Here is a 20,243-nt window from a genome sequence, read left to right as displayed (position 1 = left end):
TCCTTCATGGAACCTGATCTCTCGGTACTGCAGTCATAGCCGTCATACCTCATAGTCCATTTTGAAGCTCAGCTGTGGTCGAGTTACAAACATTGCTAAAACGGGGCACAACATGTGAAACAGAGGCATTACTTAAGCAAGGACTATTGCGGTACCAAGGAGCTTATAACTGGAAGGAACCACAGTTAGCACAGGGAACCTAAGCCCAAACCAAACCAAATATTAAGATGACTGGTTGCTCCATGGCCACGGAAGGTTTCCTAAACCAGATGGGAGAAAGTAAGAGAAAAAGCAGCCAGTGAAGCGGAAGTGTTGCCAGCCCCAGAAGAACTGCAAAAGGATGAAAGGGGCTTATAACAGAAATCCTCTGAATATTTGGAAAAAGCAGCTGAGCCTGCCTCTGCTGTACCCACCCCCAGGTACCTGAGAGTCACAGGGCCTTTGACAAAAAAGATTGGTACCAAGATTTGCAGAGTTGTATATGCATTCAGAAAAAAACTTTATTAGCGAACAGATGGTCTTTAGCTCAACTGCAGACGTATCAGTTGCCTATTGCCCAGCCCCAGTACTGTGCTGGCTCAAGCTCCCAGCAGAGACACAACCGGGCAGCAATACATGTGCACTGCCCTTGCTTGTTCTGGTCTCAGGGGTGGTTTTGTCTTAAACTGTGGAAAAGAGCGATTTTGCCAGTGTGACACACCAGCAATCCTCTCCCAGTAAATCACTCTGCAAATATGTATAGTTTGGCAGTGTTACCCATATGTTGTGTGGTGTTTTACTGCTCAGAATGCTCTGTTGAATCCAAGGGGTGACTGACAGTATAAATAGTAGTTGGTGGGAGGAATACGTCACTCCCAATAGTGTGTGGAGGATACTCTCAGCAAGGTGTTACACAGCATGAAAAGCTAGCAAGGGCTTTGTGAGTAACTAGAGAGGAAGGCAATTCCTTCAGATCTCTGTACACAGACCAATACATATCATAGCAGACTTCTTTTTTCTTCCAGATAAAATAGGATTGATGTGGGTTTTGCGGTCCAGAAAAGTTTTAGCTGAGAGATTCAAAGACTTTGCAATTTCTTCAAACCCTTCTTTTCACTACCATCTATAAACAAGACTTCAGCTTTTGAGTATTAAATACCAATATTGTTGCATCTTAACTCAGGCAGGGCTTGCAGTGGTGACCATGCTTGTTGGGGTCCTGGTGTGAGGGCTAGGAAGAGGCTTGGTTGCTATAACCATTGCTAAGAACAATGCTAATTTTGCTGAGCTCAAAAGCTGGGTATGGTTTTGTGTGCATCAGGTTTTCCTTGTGTTGTCTTCTTGGGTCACAACCATGGTACAGCAGTCTCCAGAAGATGCACCGATTCAGAAGCACATCGCAGTAATGCAGTTTTGTTTGACTGTATCAGATGCAAACTACTTCCATGTAATGAGAAGACATTTGAATTTCAAATCCAACTGATCAATAATAAATAAATATAGACTAGGAAGTAGAAAAAAAATGTCAGTCGTCTGGACAGAGAACTGAAGTTCTCGAGTCACTGGGGCATTGACAGTGGAACTTTTTATGTTTAGGGAATAGACCACATGATGTTAGGGCAGGGCCTTGACTCAGCAACCTTGCCTTATGTTCCCGTATTCTTTAATACAATGCCTATACTTGGGGCCTATTATCACCAGGATGGTTCCTAAAAGGAATATTTTAACAGAATTTTAACTAAGGAAGAATTTAGTTACCTAGAGCCTGTGACCCTTCATGATGCCTCTGTTGAACTTCTTAAGTGCGTAACACCCACAAGTGCCTTCCAGTAATGTGTCCTTGCAATGTGGATACAAACCTGGTCAGACCAGGGAGGAGTTACATTCAGGTCTTAAGTACTTTCTAATCAAATCTTGCACTTTGTAAGCAAACACTGTTGTCAGTTTTATAGAATTAATACTCATCAGCAACAAACCACCCTTTTTTCATTGAGTTCTGGATGCCCAAGTCCTTTATGGGCTTTCTACTATTTCATCCTTTCCCTTGGCAATGCTTCCACTTAGACTGCATATAAGAATTTCTTTCAGTTCAGTTTTAAAACAGAGACTAGCCCCCTTATCTCAAGTTTTCAGGCCAAATTCTTTTTCTTTTACAATCCAAATCAAAATGAAACGTTCTGTTTCATTTGGGAGTATTTAAAAGAATCATTTAGGAGCATGAGGGGAAGATAGGGAGTTCCGCATTTATATTTTATTTTGAATCAGGCCAATGATCAAGAGAGCGAAAGTTTAGATCTTGCCTACACTACAGAAATTGCTGAATAAATTATCTGTCTTATAGTATGTGCCTTGCCCAACTAATAATGCTCAGGACCCAAATCCTGCCTATCAAATCTTTCCAAGGAAGACCAACTGAAAATTCAAAAAGTTCATTCTTACTTCCCATAGCTCTGTACAACTTTTGCAGGAAAATCAGCTTCCCTATAGGAGAAACATTACTCAGTGCTTATCAGTCATTTAATTTTGGCATAGTGGTATGTTACTGAAGAGCTGGCATGCTCTTGAAACAGGGAGTGGAGCCCTAGTCTCTTCTCTAAAAGGAATGGCCAAATTGGAGGGTGAGGGAGCTGACAACACCCCTACAAATGTCCTGTACCTGCTCCCTCCCTCCCTCATGCTCCTCCCTGCCTTGGTGAAGAGTGACCTTTTACAAAAGGGGGTATTTTGAGCAGGATTGGATACTGCTTCCACCACTGAGTAGTCAGACTCTGCCTGTAAAATAATTCTCATGGTTGATTGGATGTGTGGGGCCAAATCCTGTGGGAGTGCCGAAGGGCTGAATGCAAAGAGTTTACTGTTCTCTTGTTTCTCATTAAAAATATAGCTTATTTACTGGAATATAACCCTCCCTCATTATGCCATTTATGGGAAATACAATACTCAGTGTTTATAAAGCAGTTAATTTATAACAGACAAACCCAGATTATCACTCTTTGGAAGAGCAAATATTTGTTGAAAAGCTTCTATATGGGACAGACATCTTCACCTTGTTTTTAAATCTAGTTGATTGAGAAAAGTAACAGAGGACCTACCTAATAGGTAAGACAAGATTTATATGAAGCATTTAGGTTGTAAAGGATTACATTTTTATATATATTATATATATATTTATCACATATATATTATATATATTTAACTATATCAACTATTCTCTAAATGTGATGTTTTAAATGGTTCTAAATCTTATTTTGATTATATTTGATTTTCCTCTTGCTCTAAAGCCTTCAGAAGAAAAATGCATTTGAGCAAGAAACTTCTTTCTTTGATATCTGACACTAGTAGAAAAAAGTATTTCTTAAAATGAAAATAATGTTAACTTTGCTTTACCAATTATATGTTTATTAATGAACTGTCTATGCAGAAAGTGGGTTCTCTAAAATTAGCAATAAGCTTCACTCAGGTCTAAAACTACAAGCCTATAATGTGTAAAAGTATTACTTTATTGTAGCCAGAACTGTCTAGTCCTGGAGGACATGCTGTATTTCTGTTACTAAAGTTGCACAACAAAGCTGCTGTAATGTTTACTTTAAATTGTTGCAATCTCAATTTTGCAGTAAATGCTTAGTGCAATTGTGAGGTTCTTACTCCTGTCATACTCATTACACCCAAATCGGTAGCATTTGTGTACACCTGAGGGTGCAGGACTCTCTTCTTGAGTGCTGAATGGTCTGGGATGTTCCTGTAGAGAGGGGCTCTGCGTCTGCCCCGTCCTTTCAGTCTGAAACCCATTTGCGTTAGGAAGGCGGCTCACCGCTCTCCCCATTCAGTCCCTTCACATCTCCCAGCAGGGATCTGGTGGCCCTTCCAAGCCAAGTACTGTCCCAGACCTCTCAGAGAGAGACACAACAGTGACATCTGCCAAATGCAACTGTCAGACATTGCACTGGAATCGCACTATCCCCAGAAAAGACAGGGAAGAGCTGATGCTGGGCAATATCTAGTGAGCAGTTAGGCTTGATGCTCTTTTAGAGGGACTGCTGCTGTTGCAGAAAGCCCTTTCTCTGTGACTGAATACGATCAAAAGCAAAATTTTCCAGTCCCTGTCTCTATGCTAAGGCTGACTCTGCAGTGTCCAAGGATACCTCTTTTAAGTAGGGATGACTCCCAGGCGAAAGGACCTCCTTCTTTGATGCCAGGGCAGGCATAGCATTGTGGTAGGAACAGTACCTAGCTGCCTGTGTTACTTCCCACAGAAGTGGGTCACTACATAAGCAGCAGAAATGCCTTGCATTTGCTGTAGTAGCTCCTAACAGTACTGCTGCAGTCCATCAGGGGACAGTAAGTATCCCAACCCTGCAGAAGTCTTATGCACCATTTGGCCAGCAAGGTGGCCACTGAAGTCATGTTCTCTCCTTCCCTATTCCAGTCCTGCAGAATCCAGACACTGGGAATCTCACTGAAAATAAAGCAAGAGTTAATGGGAAAGAAAAATAAAGATAAAATATTCACAACCCCAGTACATTACATATCTTACTCTGTTCCCTGGCTGCCATGCACTCAAGAGGAGGCATAACATTCAGGGATTTCACTGCATCCCGATTAACTCGTTACAGCCCATATGTGTTGCACCAAGTACAGAACGTGACCCATTATCTCAAAAGAAAATAGCACACCACCTGACTGCCAAAAGCACCCTGTGACTTGGCACCCAAATGTCTCAGTACTCACATCAACGTACCTTTTCAGGACTAACTCCCACAGCATGAATCACACAACTGTGAAATTCAGCTGAGCTCTGAATAAACGGCAATCAAATAACACCAGCTTTCCCATACACCAAATCACAAATTATACAATGACCGAAATTTGCTGTTATGGATCCTTAACTTAAAAGCCGTAAATAGTTGCATGTATTTTGTAGACTGTTGAATCACTTACTACTTTTAATGATGGGCCACATAATCCACCCTTTCATCTCATTTATCTATTTGCATGCCACTGCTATACAAAAGGATTCTATGCAGGCTTGGTGATCTTGAACATCCTGTTTAATTTACAATAGGAAAAATGTGTTTCCAAAGATTAGGGCCATTCAAGATTTTTCCATAAGGTGCAATTCAACACTGCTGTATGGGAGAGGAATTCATATATTGCTTTGATAGAAAGATGAATGATAAGGATATTCACATTTTATGCTTGAAAAGTGTGTTTGCATGTGCAAATTTACACAAGCAATGCCTGATGCTAAAGTTTGCCTGAGGCCTTCTGTAAGATGTGTCTGGTTCTCTCCAAACATTTTGTTGGACAGATGAGAGACCCTGTATTAAGTTTGCTCAGAAATCACAACTTGTGTAAAAAACTGTATTTTTTAAGCACAGAACAACTGTTTCATCCTTGTGCTATTTGACACTGAAACATGGTATTTTGAGGAAGGAGATGGCACTGACAAACCTGCTTCAGCATCTGCTGGACAGTGAAGTATAAAAGAACAGGGAATCCTATGGCATGTGATCAGAATGATCTGAATGGAGTAATAAACAACCTATAGCAAAAGGATGAAAAGTGACATGAAATGATGAAAGGCAAGCATTCCTCCCAATGACATTGTATTTTCAGTCCTGGGCCCCATAATCTCTTCAGGCCTTGGTAAGCATAAGCAGTAACATAGAAATTTCACATCAACTTACTAGAAACACCAGGACACACCGGGGTCTCGATGGAAGCACACCAGCAGCTGCAACATCTTGCACTGTACAGATACTGAGGTTAGAACTTCAACCTTGTTCTCTTGCTAGAGGCTGGCCCTCCCAATGCAGCCATATATTAGGTTGTTATCCCTAGGGATTCAAACACAGTAGCCATAACGTTTCCTTGACCACTGCTGTGTATGTTGCATACAAAACCTGATATGTCTTAACAATATTTATCTAGGTTTTCACAGAACTTTGACTTTCTTTCTAAGGTTGCTTTTGGCAGTGCAGTGTTGATCGGGTTCACTGGCAAAAATTTCCTATGTCTAAATCATTCCTGACTCTCCAAGGTCACATTGGTACACTCCTTCACATTTGTAGAAATGCTTCACCTATTGCTTCTGTACCAAGCTCCAGATGTTTTATCGATACTATAAATGAACTGGATAGAAAGGTTTTTACACTTGCCATGAGAGTACATGAAGCCCAGCTCTCCAACAATCTACAAAAAATGTATCAAGGGAAGAGCTGACCAGGCAAGAGGTATGATTACAGATACCATTAAAATCTGCTCTGGGTCTCATTTTTTTCCCAAATGAACTTTTCTGTAAGTGAACCAAAGAGCAAGATAGAGTACAAAAGCACTTAACTATGGGTGTCTTTGAGCACAACAACCTTTCAGTAACAGTCAGCATCCCTGAAGGAATATTTGCTTGACAAAGAGCTAGTGGTCCCACATTAACTTTAGGATCTTTGTTTTCCTTCACATATGTGAAAATAGCTCACCTTGACTAGGTGTCATTACTTTGTAGTTCCCTGTATGCTATGACTACCTTTTTCAAAACTCTGTTTTTTACTTGTTTAGATGAATGAATGGGTAAAAACCCATAGGCACAGATTCTGCCTTGCCTTAGACCTGCTTTGTGCAATCTATATGTCAGTGGAGTTAATCCAGATTTATTCTGATGAGTTTGGCTTATGTCAGTCTCTTAAACACAGACTGGTTTTGTCTGATTTTTTTTTCCCTACATAACCAGGTAAATATATCATTCTAAAAAAGTTCTCTGGGAAAACAAGGCATAAATCACATGGCAAAACTGTTTTTCAAAGTTTGTAAAAGTAATTTGCATTGCAGAACTCCAGCATTCTCTCAGTTATACCTGAAATATTTCAAAAATATTTACATAAATAAATATTTTTCTTCACGGTTCTTGGAAGTTACAATTTCTGGAACAAAAATTAGTTAGACCTAGTGGCTGTAGTTTGTTTTATGTAAGTAACATACAGGTATTTAAGTGTATTCAAAAGACAATTTTTAATATAATGTTCTCTAACTCTCAAAACCAGATTGTTTTCTGGGTTGGCATTTACCATACTAGAAAGTCAGATACTTTTTGTGTTTCTCAAGTGTTTTTTTCCCTAAGGAGTTGAATCTTGTTGATACAGCATGCCACTAATATTAAACACATAAGGTAACAAATATTAAGGGTCAACATTTCTACAGAAGGGATGGTAACTGTCAGGCCACTACCGTTATCCAGGAAAAGATGGATCCAATAGGAATGGCAACCATGACTAAGATGTGTGCTATGGAGAACACAATCCACCTGCCAGTGCCAGTGCAGTGCAGAAAAGGACTTAAAGGTCTCTCGGTTTTCAGTAGCTCGCCATCCAAATTTTCTGGGATTAGTCTGTGTCAGAGCTCTCCAAGGAAAATGTCATCTCCACCACATGCTGCCTAGAATTCTTGTGCTTATAGATGACATCAATTTCATGGGAGCAAAAGCTGTGGCACAGGTCCAAGAAGCTGATTTTTCATCTTTGAGCTGCATATTGTACTTGAAAACTGGGCTTGATTTTGTAAAGGAATTTCAACTCAGCAAGGGAAAATCAGTGAAATACTTCTGACATGAACCACCAATATCAGAAGATCATGATATTTCTTCTGGGTTCACTTAACAATGTTGGAAACTTATCTCTTTCGCTGATTTAAATTTGACCTTTCAGATAGGAACCAGATCTTAGGTTTAGGGCATATACACTGAAGAAACAGAAAGACCACCTCACTACATCTATGACCTTTTGCATTCTGAATAAAAGAACAAACTAAAATGTCATTGTGTTGCCTTTTTTTTTTTTCATTCTTTTTTAGTAGGAAAAGAGAGCTCATTACTGAATGTCAACATGAAAACAGGAATTTACCTACTTCTCTTAAGTGAAATATGTGTTGAAATCAGCAAGGCTGGCATCAAACCTAAAATTCCCAAGGAGGAAAAAGAGAATAATTTCTTGGACAGAAATAAAAATGTCAATACTTCTGAAGAGCGGCATCATCATAAAAATATCTCTAAGTCTTTTGAAGAGCAAGGTCTCGAAGAGTTCACTCTTTACAACTTCACTGAAAAGACTGCAAATTTTGGATTTAACCTCTACAGAAAAATTGCAATGACACACGATAACAATGTAATCATCTCTCCCCTTTCCGTATCAGCTCTCATGACTGCATTTATGCTGGCAGCAAAAGGGGAAACACACAGACAAATAGTAAAAGGTTTAAACTTTCAGGCTTTGAAGGACAGAGTGGAACGCCATCATTTACCAGCCTTGTTTAAACAACTGAAAGATAACATCACAATGAATGAAGAACTTCTCCTTGTGCAAGGTACTCTTTCTTTTATCCAAAAGGACTTTACACTCAAGGAGTCTTTCCTCAACTTATCTAAGCAGTACTTTGATATGGAATTCCTGAGAGTGGACTTTCAAAACTTTACACACGCAAAATTTGTCATAAATCAAAATATTAACAAAAGCACCAAAGGAAAAATACCTGAGTTTTTTGAAGATCTTGACCGTCATAATAAACTGCTATTTGTCGACTACACTGTCTTTAAAGGTAACTGTTGTTCTTATTTTGCAAAATTATTATTTATTAAAAGAATCAGGACTTCAGCTACATTAGGGGGAGTTTAAATGAACTCAGGTGTCCTGTTTTCTCTAATCTCTATCTAGATTTACTTTCTTCTATTAGGTTTATTTAATAGGAAATGATTTTTCATGTTAGGAAACCACAATTCTTCTATGCTTTCTTTCATATAAGAGTCTCAAACAGAACAAAAAGCCCTGCATCAAACTATCTCAATCCATCTCCACATGATCCCTCTTGATGACTAAAAAGAATGTTTAATTTTCACTCACCAATTAAAATGAAAAAGCCTTAATCATGACAGTCTCTTGAATGCTGGACACTGGCCATAAAAGCATTGTCTGATTTTACATAGTACACAAAATCATTAAAACAGAAATAATTTTCTATTTCTAATCATTCAAGGATCTTTTTCCCCAAAGGAACCAAAGTGACAAAGTACCCTGTAACATTACCTCACAGGGTAGGGGAAAGAAACCGCTGTGATGGGCAGAGACTTCCGTGGTGAGGTTCTCTACTGCCAGATACCTTATGCTCCTTTTCCTGCTTTTGGGGTCTTTCTGACTGTTGGCTTAGAAGATATATAAGGGACTCCAAAAAGAGGCCCTGGCAATGACAGGGAGCCACAGCCCACCCTTTACTCTGAAATAGCCGTATAGAAGTCAGAGGCACGCAGTTAGGGAAAAGGCAAAGATAAAGAGCTAGAGGTACAAGGGGGTGAGGGGAATGCTATGCAGAGAACCCACAGTCACAGCCACTATCCCAGTCCAAAGCACTCAGCAGATGCCAACCATGGAAATTCCACTAAAATAAATGCACACATGAGAACAAAGAAAATTACCCCTCAGCCATATAGCCTGCCTACAGACTAAGTTTAATCTTTCGTATTTACAAAAGTGCCAAGGTTACTTTCCCTGGCAGAAAATCAGAAAAAAGAGACAAATGGCTGCGGCTATGTTTAAAGCAATGATAGAGATCAGAATCATTACTATAGAAGAGGTCACATTCCAGCACCCCTTACAAGTAAGTGCAATGATGAATCCCCATCCAAAAGACTGTATAATTAATTTAAAAACAGGCTGTTGAACAGCTGGTACAGAATTTCAGAGAAGGTGACATGTTAATAAAAGACAGATGCTCATATGGCATTCAATAAACTAAAAAGATATCATTTCTGTACTTGACTGGCACTAATCAACCTTAGGAAAAGATTTTCCTTCTTTCCCTGCAAATGAAGGAGTTATTTTGTGTTTATTTCCTTTTCCTGCTGTAAAAAATGTAAAGCACATACACTAAATATACTGCAATTGTCATCCACTTACCCCAGACACAACTGACATCCACTTCAACTAGAAAAAAAGAAGTGTAGAATATTTTCTGTGTTTTAGAATATTTTTCTGAACAAGTCTGAATGAACATAATTATTTAATTTCTTTCTGTTCTCAGGCAAGTGGGTCTACCCATTTAATTCCAAATTCACAGAAATTGAGACTTTCCACATAAACAAATACAGAAGTGTACAGGTACCCATGATGTTCAAGTCAGATAAAGTGAATTCAACTTTTGATGAGAACTTAAGATGCACTGTGATAAACCTACCCTACAAAGGGAAAGCCCACATGCTGATTGCCATCCCAGAAAAGGAGGGAGATTATATTTCACTTGAAGACCATTTGACTACAGAGCTTGTGGAATCCTGGCTTGGAAACATGAAAACCAGGTATTGCTTTGACACTCATTGGCCTTAATGTCTTTTATGTCTATTGCAGCAAAGCAACAAAGCACAACAAAGATTAGCTGGTCTTCCTAACCCTTTTCACATGCTGCTGTCTCCCTGGCACTAGGTATCTACTGAGTGGAGATCTTTTAATGGCCTAACCACTGCCCAAGTGGCATGTGAAAGCTTCTCCTGTGAGGTGACAAGTCTGTGGCTCATCTCATTTAGAGATATCTGTCTCTCTGAGGGCATAATCAATCAAGTTTTTCCATATTCTTCCTTAGGCCTTCCCTTCTCTCTCCTTAAATTTAAATTTAGCACTGCCAGGCAAAGTGCACAATAAATCTAGATATGCAGTATATTTATGAAACCCTTCCTACCAGTGGAAACCCAGAGTAACAGATAAATTTGAATATGAAAATGTAAACCCAAATTTCTTCCTGAAGTGACAAGTCTTTTCACTGGTCAATAAATTAGTGTGTCACCCTGGTATCAGAGCACTGTAAGTGCTGGTGGAAGTACTTTATACACAGAAGGAATCGATTTCTAGCATCTTGGCAATCAGAAGGTCAGAGATTATATTTTGCCAACCTAAATTCCAGCAGAGACTCTTTAGCTTTTGCCTTTTTTCCTGTGTAAAGCTTAATTCCTGAGCAGCATGCACTTCAGCAGTAGTGACCTACTATGTTGTCCAAGTTTGCATTGAACTTTTTTTTTTTTTCAAACAGAAAAGTGGATATTTCATTTCCAAAATTCAAACTAGAACAAAAATACAAAATGAAGAAATTGCTTCATGCTCTTGGAATTAAAAATCTCTTTACACGTATGGCAGATCTTAGTCATCTCACAGATCAAGGATACGTAGCAGTTTCACAGGTAAGCCTTGGAAAATTATTTGCTATTTCAATTATAATAGTATATAAATGGCCCAGCCATACTATGTCATACACACTTATAGGGACACTAATAGGAAAGGTCCTCATCTGCCAGGTATATGCAATCTGCACACCCTAATCAGTGTGGCCCCCACTTCAAGTATGAGGTGTGTAGAAGGCGAAGTTACATTTCATGTGTGCTCAACAGTTTCCAAAGCTAACCTGCCACAGGAGGAAAGCTCTGCCTCAAGAAGAATATAGTCAGCAGGAAAGAGTACAATTAAACAAAATCTGTGAACAAGAAAGACGTTGTAAATGACAGTCAAATGGCAGAAGCTAGAGGAAGGAAAAAAACCAAAAGAGGGAATCCTTCACACACAGCCCAGGAACAAACGTTGTTCTTAACAAATAAAGAACTTTAGGAAGTTCAAATAAAGAAATCTCAAAAACTTAACAGTGAGAAAGAAGTCAAAGCAGTCCTGCCTTTCCTTCTGCAAACCTTGGCAGAGAAAAAACAGAATCTCACAGCAAAGCATTGGCACAAGACAGTTGTATTCCAAGCCATTCCAATGTTCCATTTCATACACCAAAACTTTTAAAGATGAACATTGAAACAGGCAAAGGCAAGGGTGGTGAATGGCCAAGAAGAGAGGAACACAGCCCCACCAAAAAAGGAGGAGAAGATAACTCAGTACCACTATTTAAGGGAGAGCAAAGATGAATTTCAGAAGACTGATAAGAAAACAGAGCAGAATGAGAGGCAGAAAAGAACAGAAGAGAAGGGACTTGACACAGCAACATCAAGAAGGAACAGGTCTGTGTGACCAGAGATATCCCATTAGGAAGAAACAGCTAGTCTGTACAAAAGACAATTTGCTGACAGTAGAAAATTAAGAGGCATGGTCAAAGAAAGAAAGTAAAAGAGATACCACATAGAGAAACTGGTGACCTCAAGAACTGGAGTGTCTGGAAGAAGATGAAATGCAATTAATGCTAAGTGCATTAATACGTTAGAATAAAAGTAACAAAATTTTTGCAACAAGCTGGATTTATAAACAGTTGAGGAAAACAAGACTCAAGTCAGATTGATTTGGCACAGGATTTAAAAACATAGCTTTATAAACCTGTGTAAGGAATTTATATAATGCAATGCTTGTGGTTGTATAGGGCTGTATAGCATTGATAACCCAGGACCATAACTCTGGGAGAGACTTCACAGAATCACAGAATGTTTGAAGTCTGAAGGGACCTCTGGAGGTCATCTGGTCCAACTGCGCTGCTCAAGCAGGGCCACCTAGAGCTGGTTGCTGAGTACCACGTCCAGACGGCTTTTGAGGGAGGCCCCACCTCTCTCGGCAACCTGTGCCAGTGGCTTCGTCAGCCTCGCAGTGAAAAAATGTTTCAATGTTTCCTGATGTTCAGAGGGAACCTCTAATGATTTGGTTTGTGCTCACTGCCTCTTACCCTGTCACTGGGTACCACTGAAAAGAGCCTGGCTCCGTCGTCTTTGCACCCTCCCTCCAAGTGTTGGTACCTATCAGAAAGCATCCTTCTAATCTACTGGTGCTGCTGTTACAAGTCTCCCACACCACCTCTTTACAGAAGCCTTTGTGATTTGCCAAAACTGTTAATAGGTGGTATGATAAACATTTCTATACAAGTTTCAAAAACTCTAGGCCCTGAACTACAGTTTTTCAAAATTGTGTTGACTTAAAATAACCTTTCTGGGAAAACGGAACATCCAAAGAATAAATATTTAATGGATAAATTTGCAGTGATTTTCAGTTTGGTATAAACTATTTCACTTTTGGGAAACACAATGGCAATCTGCAGCACTTTTCCTCCTTCCTTTTGATCATATAACTATTCCATGCTGTTTCTCAGCTGTTAACTCTATTGTTATGAAAAAATCACACTTGAATAGTAGCTGCTAACTGATATTAGAAGCAACATGTTCATCAGCTACAAAGTGCCAGAGGAGCATCCTGCCCCTGTGAATCATGACAGCCAGCTTCATCATTTAAGAATGTTTATCAGAGAGCTCAGCACTGGTGAAGTCCTTCAACTGTCTTCACATAAGTCATTCCTAGAATAAGGAGTCTGGGAGTTGGGAACATACTAGCTGACTAGGCAGTTCACCAATACAGACCCAAATACAGGGAAGTACTCAGACGTACATGCAGACTGAAAGGACAAAAAGGGAAAAGAATCAGATCTTTCCAGGCTGCAATTTCAGTGGGAAGGGAAGGTCTTCAGACCAATCCAGGATTGTGCCTCATTGCTGTACGTATTTACTCTGTGCTACCAAATGTACAAATTAGAAATATACAGAAAAAAAAAAAAAAAAAAAGGCACGGTTGGTGCATTTGCCTAAGCTCTCATAAAATCAGCTGTGAATGACATAACCAGCCAGTCAGTGTTTGTGTCTGATGAAAACACACCTCCCACTTTTGAGAAACCCTCCCTTGTACAGTCAGGTGTCAAAGAGGAGCACTACACAAATGCAACGGTTGCTTCATGCTACCAGCTGCAACAAAATCTCTAAGTGAGGCCTATATTCAGAAACATGGAAAAGCACAATGACACCTGAACTAGTACCCACTCTGTAAGTATTGTGGTCATGGTGGCTGTACCAAGTTCTCTGCTGCTGAAGTAGACAGCATATAGGTCTACCAGTCTAACAGACAGAGTTGCACAGACCGACTAATTCCAAAGCTTAATAGAAGCCTATTTCAACTGAATGCCTTGCACTTTGAAAAACATTCTTCATGTTAATATTTATTTCTGTCACATATTTTATTTCTACACTGCATTTCAGGTTGTCCAAAAGGCAGTAATTGAAGTGGATGAAGAAGGAACTGAGGCCACAGCAGCTAGTGGGTCAGAAATAATTGCATTCACAGTGCCTCCTGTCATCAAGGTGGACCGACCATTCCTTTTTATGATTTTTGAAGAAACTTTTAAAACACTACTGTTTATTGGCAGGGTGGTTGATCCAACAGAAATGTGAATAAAGGTAACAGTTTCTATTCTGGGGTATGTAAGCGGCTTTATTTCTATTCTATTACCTTACATTAGAGTAAAAAGACAGTGAAGTATGAAAATGTGAAAACTTGTTTTGTCTCTCCAGCTAGCAGTATGTCATCCTATTAATATTATATTAATGCCCAAGTGATAGTGAAAACCAAAGATTCATATGCCAAAATATTCAGGAAGCTTGTTCCCAAACACTGGAGGTTGATATTCCTCAATGTTATCTTCAGTCGCAATGAGACTTAGGAGCCTACTGACCTCAGTGTTAGCAGAATTCTGCCAAAATGTTTCAGAAAAATGTTTGAGAAAAATATTTCCATGACCTAAATAATAAAATTCACCATATTCAAGTAATGCAGCAATTTCAACAGACCACCAAAATCTTTAACATTTAGTAAATTTTAATTAGTGGCAGAGTCCTATAAATAAAGTTTTAAACAATGCAAAAAGCTACATCTAGCTATATATAACAGATCTAAGCATTACTCTACTTGCTTATACAGCCTTCACAAAATAGCTGCCCGAAAGGGGGCAGAAGAGTTGTCAAAGTCATTTGGCATAGAAGCTTCAAAGGTGTCTATTAGTAAACACACATATATGGATGCATCTGCAAGAGAAGATACAAAGATACGTTACAGGACAAAGCTAGTAAACGCCTCTAAAAATCACCTCACGATTAGATGTCTTCCCACAGCAACCCAGACACTGGTGTAAGCCACTCACAAAGGAATTTAGCAGGCAGGCTGTGGTATCTGACTAGACTACGAAGATGCATCTAACCTAACCCCACGCTGCAGTATGAATCTACCCAGAAATAAAGAGAATCACTCCTTCCAACCTCTGAATGATTAATAGGAGTAATGTTGCTTTAGAGAGCCACTCAATTACCACTGTACACTTGACCTCCAGCTGTTATTCTGAGTTGCAGGTAAAAACAATGCTATGAAGGGTTCAAAAGTGTTGGTGCTGTCCAACAGAAGTAACCTAGGAGTAAGGAGCCCCAAAAAAGATTGCTGGGATGGAGGTCTGTAGAGTGAAGGACTGATGAAAGTATACAAAAGGCAGCAGGAGTACTGTACAAGGAAGATGTGCAGACCAAAAAATGTCTAAACAGAGCATTTAAAGATTACATAGCAAGAATTCAATACATTGTAGGCTTACTGAGTGGAGCATGTTATCAGCATTAAATAAGTTAATCAGTTAAAAATGACAAATGACAGCCAAGAAGAAACAAATGACAGACTGTACACAGAACTCATTACATGCTTATTAAGGGGATAAATAGCTTGGATTCAAGTTTCTGAACTTACTGGCTGTTCTGCATTGCTCCAGTAAAGGCATCTGAGGGTCAAACAGTTTTGAGTCCTGTCCTGCAGCTGGGTACTGCTGATCTGAGTTTGGTCCCTGGCAGAAGTCAGACTGAGAACAGATTGAGCAGCCTCCTGTGGCTCATGGGTGAGCAGCTGTAGCTGGCACATTGAGTTAGTTGTCCCTGGGGACTTGGGTGTATCTGCTTTCATTAATGAGACAAAAGCAGAACGTGGGAGGAGCCAGCATAGGTCACTTGTATATCCACATCAATATTGCAGGTTAAACATCAAAATACTTAAAGAAGATTTTAAAGAGATCTGTAATTTACAAGATTCTACACCAGGCTGCAGAACAAACTGAAAACTTGAATGTTTCCACAGAATCCAAACAATGTCTGTGACTAAAGACAGAGAATACACCTAAATCCAACTGCAGTGTAAGAAGCTTAAGAATTCAGTCAGTAAAACACTGCTAACTCCAAAGACACGTTTTGTACTGCACACAAGACAGCATAGATCCAGCATTATTACTATTTAAAATAAATACCTTCTATAGGTAGATGCTTTTATTTATTTTAATTATAAAAGATGCCCTGAGAAATTTTTTCAAGAACATGCATGTACAGCATTGTCCTAGGTTTTATTTTGAGTAAATCATCATTCATATTTTTACATTATAAAAAGTAACCACACACGCATATGCATTCACAGATCAGATCATCTTTATCATACACCAACAAATTTTAAAAAATACATACTTCGGATATCAATATATTTATGCTGCTTCCATTTTGAAATAGAGAAGCTGACAATAGCTTCATAGGCTCTTTCTCAAGTATTGGCATAAATAGACCTTTTTAAAATAGAATTGCATCTTTTTCCACAGACAAATTTTGATAGAAATATTAGCATTAATACAAACAAATGCAGATGACAGCACTGAAGCATGATAGCTTGCAATAGCAGCTGATTAAAAACTAGATTCATCATTATAAATTATTAAAGTGAAAATACAGTCTGAAATACTAAAAATTAAAACAAGTATTTATACAACAAAATTTATGAAATAAGACTTTTTTATATATCATCTGGAGGCATCTGCTTTTAGATTGCTTTGAAACTTACACAGAATTTTTATGAACTTTACTTAGTACTTGTAAAAACATTCCCTCCAAATCCACAGCACTATGCTACTGAAATTTATGTTTTGTACAGGCTGATCAATGGTTCTGGACTTTGGTCTTTAAATTATGTTTGAAGGTTCTTTAAAATGTGGGATTACTTTTTCACATTCATAACAACTCCTTCTTTTCCTTGAATAAAACATGGCTGCTAAGAGTTGCTAAAATTGTAAATAAGCCAATTAAATAATGGATATGTGCATTCTAAATCCAAGAATTGGAACTACAAAGGCGTAACTGATGAAAACAAAATCCTCTCTTTAGCCGCAGCAGTTAAGAGCACATAGCTGAAATTATATTTCATAACATTTCACTACAACGTTTGAATTCTGCAACCATTACATTACTTATCAGAACATACTTTACAGCTTGGGATTTTATTTAGAAGATAAAAAGTTTTAACATTGAAAGATGCGTTTTATTCATTCCAGGCATTAGAGATTTCCATCTGCTGCTCCCACCTTATCGCACCAGAACGTTGCTTCCACCAGTCTCTGGTTCCATTCTTTTTCTGTCAGACGATCTAAGAGTTGGATTTTCTGTTTTTTCTTCATACAAAAGAAGAAACACACATAATATGTTGTTGCTATATTATTAAATAACATAACAGGATAAACTGCAAATGCGTGCAATATTTTAATACAACTCTTAGCTGCTGTACTTTAAAAACTACTAGCTGCTCTGCTGCACCCACTGAAAAAGCCAAATGGACACATTCTGAGGGCATTCTTCAAAAGAAGGGTGTATTTCTCCAGTAAGATGGAGAGCTGCTTCAGAAGATGCTGTAGAGATCCCTCTAAGTGAGATGGTTAAGGCAGCACAAGCAGTCTACTTACGGCTACAAACAATGCCAGAGATCTCCACCTTAACCCATGATAAAATCTGGGGCAAGTGGAGTCAGGGAAGAGAAAGGAGCTTAGAGCTCTTTACAGTGCTATTTCTAGGTCTTCTGTTGATCATGTCACTTGGGCAATTTCTGCACTTTTCAGGGCCTTAATACTTTAATCATTAAATACACTGTTCTTCAGCTTCACAGAGTTGTTTTATGTCAGTTAACAACAGTTTGTAATGGTCAGAGATCTTTGGAACAACAGGGCTTAGCTTTTAGAACTCAGGAAGTATTTGCATCAATATTTCACAGTATCATTTACAAACAAAGCAAGATACTCTGTTTCACCCTTCAAAAATTGCTGATGGAATCTTTCATGATAATACACCAGTGTTAGGATACCTAATAGCTTCATCTTAGAATTAGTACCTAAATCACATGCCAGTCCCACTGGGCCTCAGAACTCTCACCAGCTTAAATGGCAGAAGGAAAACACGGTCAGAAGCTGTGAGTAACCACTCACGGTGTAGTGGATCAGTGGCAGAGCTACTTCATCTTATGCTCAACTTCCTAAGCAATTATATGACTGGCTGAAATACACTAAGATACTTATGTATATAATTGATACAACATGGTCACACACCAATGTGGATGTCTTAAACGTCAGTTGTGGACATCTTATAAAACACTGATATCAATTTATTATTAAGAAATTTATTTCTATGCAACAATAAATCTACTCCCACTTCTTACAGGATGGAAGACCTGTACCCCTCATTCTTGAACTAGGTTTTAATTGAAAGTGAACTAAAATCAGGCGTTATCTGTATGTCTATAGGCAAAATGCAAAATTCTTACATGCTGTTTATAAAGCTGGATATTTTTATTGGTGAATCTATTAAGTTGTGGAAAACAGTTTTAACCAATTGCATATTGAAATCAGTCATACTACAGTAAACTCAGGCAAAACAGTAATTCTCATCCTAAAAAACAAAATCTTAATCTCATAAAAATTAAAACATTTAAAAGAAGGTAATAAAGCTACATAGCATAACAATACAAGATCAGACTACTTGATGGAATGTAGTATTTATGAATCACGTCAATTTCTGCACTAGGATGATTCATGATCTAACTGGCAACTCTTCAACAGAAAATCAGAAAAGCACATTTGCTCTGCAAATTGACTGAAATACTCAACCAGCGCTTTCTGTGATTCTTCCCTATTCCATAAAGTCCTTAAAATCAGGTATTGTCTTGCAATTCCAACATTAAATTATAAAGGTGCATCTTCAGCATAATTCTTGCATTTTCTATTGTCTAGGTATTACCTAAGGTCTAGCAAATGACACCAAAACTAATGGTCATTTTCTTGTCACCTGCTTGTGAGCACTGGATCAGGATTTATGGAGACTTTCTTTTTCTTGAATCTACATTATTTTTAAGAGGGACTATTTTAATTGCCATAAGTAGCTCTGAAATGGGAGAAACAAAATATTTGAGCTAATGAGTATGGTAAGTAAAGACCTCAGTTCTGCACCAAAGTGACTTTGGGTTTTGAAAAGTTGAAAACAACATGAATATATGAAATCAGAAAGTCTTCGTCTCTGCAAACTGCACTATGCTGTCCAAAGTGAACATCTGCCAATATTCAGTAGTTTTACAGAAAAGATTGCACTTAAGCAATAAAATATTTTGTCCAAATATACATCACTTTGAACTGAGAATCATTAATTACATCTGTTTATATTTTAACTATTAAACACCATATTACTGCCCAATCTTCCATTCTTCACGAACGCACATAATTCCTTAGAAAAGGAAACATATTAGAAGCTACCTTACTCATCTTGCAGAGCCAATAAACTAAAAGCTAGGACTTGCCAGAATTAAGATGGTCAGTGCAATGTTTAACCAGCGCATACATAAATTTACATGATGATATAGTCTAAATATATACTCAAGTTTTATTTTCTCACAAGTTTCCTGCCTTAATGAGGGCATAGATGGCAACTCTCATTGTACAATTTTAAAATTCTTCTCTCAGTAAGTGTCATTTCTGTCAATTGCTTATATAGTTGGATATTAAATTTTTCTGTCACTCAAGTCAGAAAATAATGTTTTCTTGGAACTGACTTTTTTTTGTATTTTACTATATGTATATTTACCATCAGGACTGATTTTATGAACAAAAGAAAGATGAAAGGAGTACACCTAAACATAGCTGTGGTCAACAAGGTTATGTGGATGAACACATTTACCACCAACCATTCCTGTGTCTGTATCTTTTAATATGTCCTTATAGAGCTGCTCTGTTGTTTGTTTTTTGGGTTGGTTTTTTTTTTTTTTTTTTATGAAAACAATTAAGTATTAGGCTAGATTACAACAGAGAAATTTAATCTTTAGTGCAGCAGATATTATACCAACTTGAAAGACATGTTTTCCAATAAGAGCACAGAATATTAAAACTTTATTCAGAGCCAAATGTAGGTCATCCTAAGCCTGCTCTTCTTTCTCCAAAAATGTTTTTCTTCCCCTAGTATATCCTCTTGGCTTTGACACGATGCAGTTTAGGGATTTTCTGAACGAGACAGAGCATCCAGATGATTGTGTTTGATCAGACACCTACTTTCAAATAGTCCGCTGCTAAGGTATTCACTTGGGAATGGTACATTGAGACTTGAAGCTGAGCCTCTTACATTCTGC

At 38.3% G+C, this 20,243-nt stretch overlaps 2 protein-coding genes across 5 annotated transcripts in view; one reads left to right on the top strand and one right to left on the bottom strand.

Moving 5' to 3' along the window:
* The first annotated feature begins 2,925 nt into the window (after nt 1-2,925).
* Nucleotides 2,926-19,643, top strand: SERPINA10 (serpin family A member 10). 2 transcript variants are annotated; one of them, XM_064460675.1, is made up of 6 exons: nt 2,926-3,078; nt 7,825-8,562; nt 10,039-10,312; nt 11,038-11,185; nt 14,003-14,200; nt 17,140-19,643. In XM_064460675.1, the coding sequence occupies exons 2-5, from the start codon at nt 7,854-7,856 to the stop codon at nt 14,192-14,194; spliced, it is 1,323 nt and encodes a 440-aa protein (XP_064316745.1). In that variant the 5' UTR covers nt 2,926-3,078; nt 7,825-7,853; the 3' UTR covers nt 14,195-14,200; nt 17,140-19,643. The 2 variants fall into 2 exon arrangements, with proteins under 2 accessions (XP_064316745.1, XP_064316744.1); XM_064460674.1 differs by having other exon boundaries at nt 2,938-3,078; nt 7,822-8,562.
* The window catches only part of PPP4R4 (protein phosphatase 4 regulatory subunit 4), a 73,265-nt gene continuing 69,170 nt past the window's right edge, over nt 16,149-20,243 (bottom strand). For all 3 annotated transcript variants that reach the window (XM_064460671.1, XM_064460670.1, XM_064460673.1), the window contains one exon: nt 16,149-17,256. In XM_064460671.1, coding sequence (XP_064316741.1) covers nt 17,232-17,256 — 25 coding nt within the window. In that variant the 3' untranslated portion in view covers nt 16,149-17,231. The remainder of the gene's footprint in view (nt 17,257-20,243) is intronic.

The sequence above is a fragment of the Phalacrocorax carbo genome, chromosome 9 (assembly GCF_963921805.1).
Source record: "Phalacrocorax carbo chromosome 9, bPhaCar2.1, whole genome shotgun sequence".
NCBI lineage: Eukaryota > Metazoa > Chordata > Aves > Suliformes > Phalacrocoracidae > Phalacrocorax > Phalacrocorax carbo.
Note: the sequence above shows the minus strand (reverse complement) of the source record. Positions and strands in the feature narration are given on the sequence as shown.

Bases quoted from the DNA above. Each gene is read 5' to 3' on its own strand.
- SERPINA10 (XM_064460675.1), top strand. From the start codon at position 7,854: ATGAAAACAGGAATTTACCTACTTCTCTTAAGTGAAATATGTGTTGAA. The intron at 8,563-10,038 runs GTAACTGTTGTT...TTCTGTTCTCAG, and splicing joins CGACTACACTGTCTTTAAAG to GCAAGTGGGTCTACCCATTT. The intron at 10,313-11,037 runs GTATTGCTTTGA...TTTTTCAAACAG, and splicing joins CTTGGAAACATGAAAACCAG to AAAAGTGGATATTTCATTTC.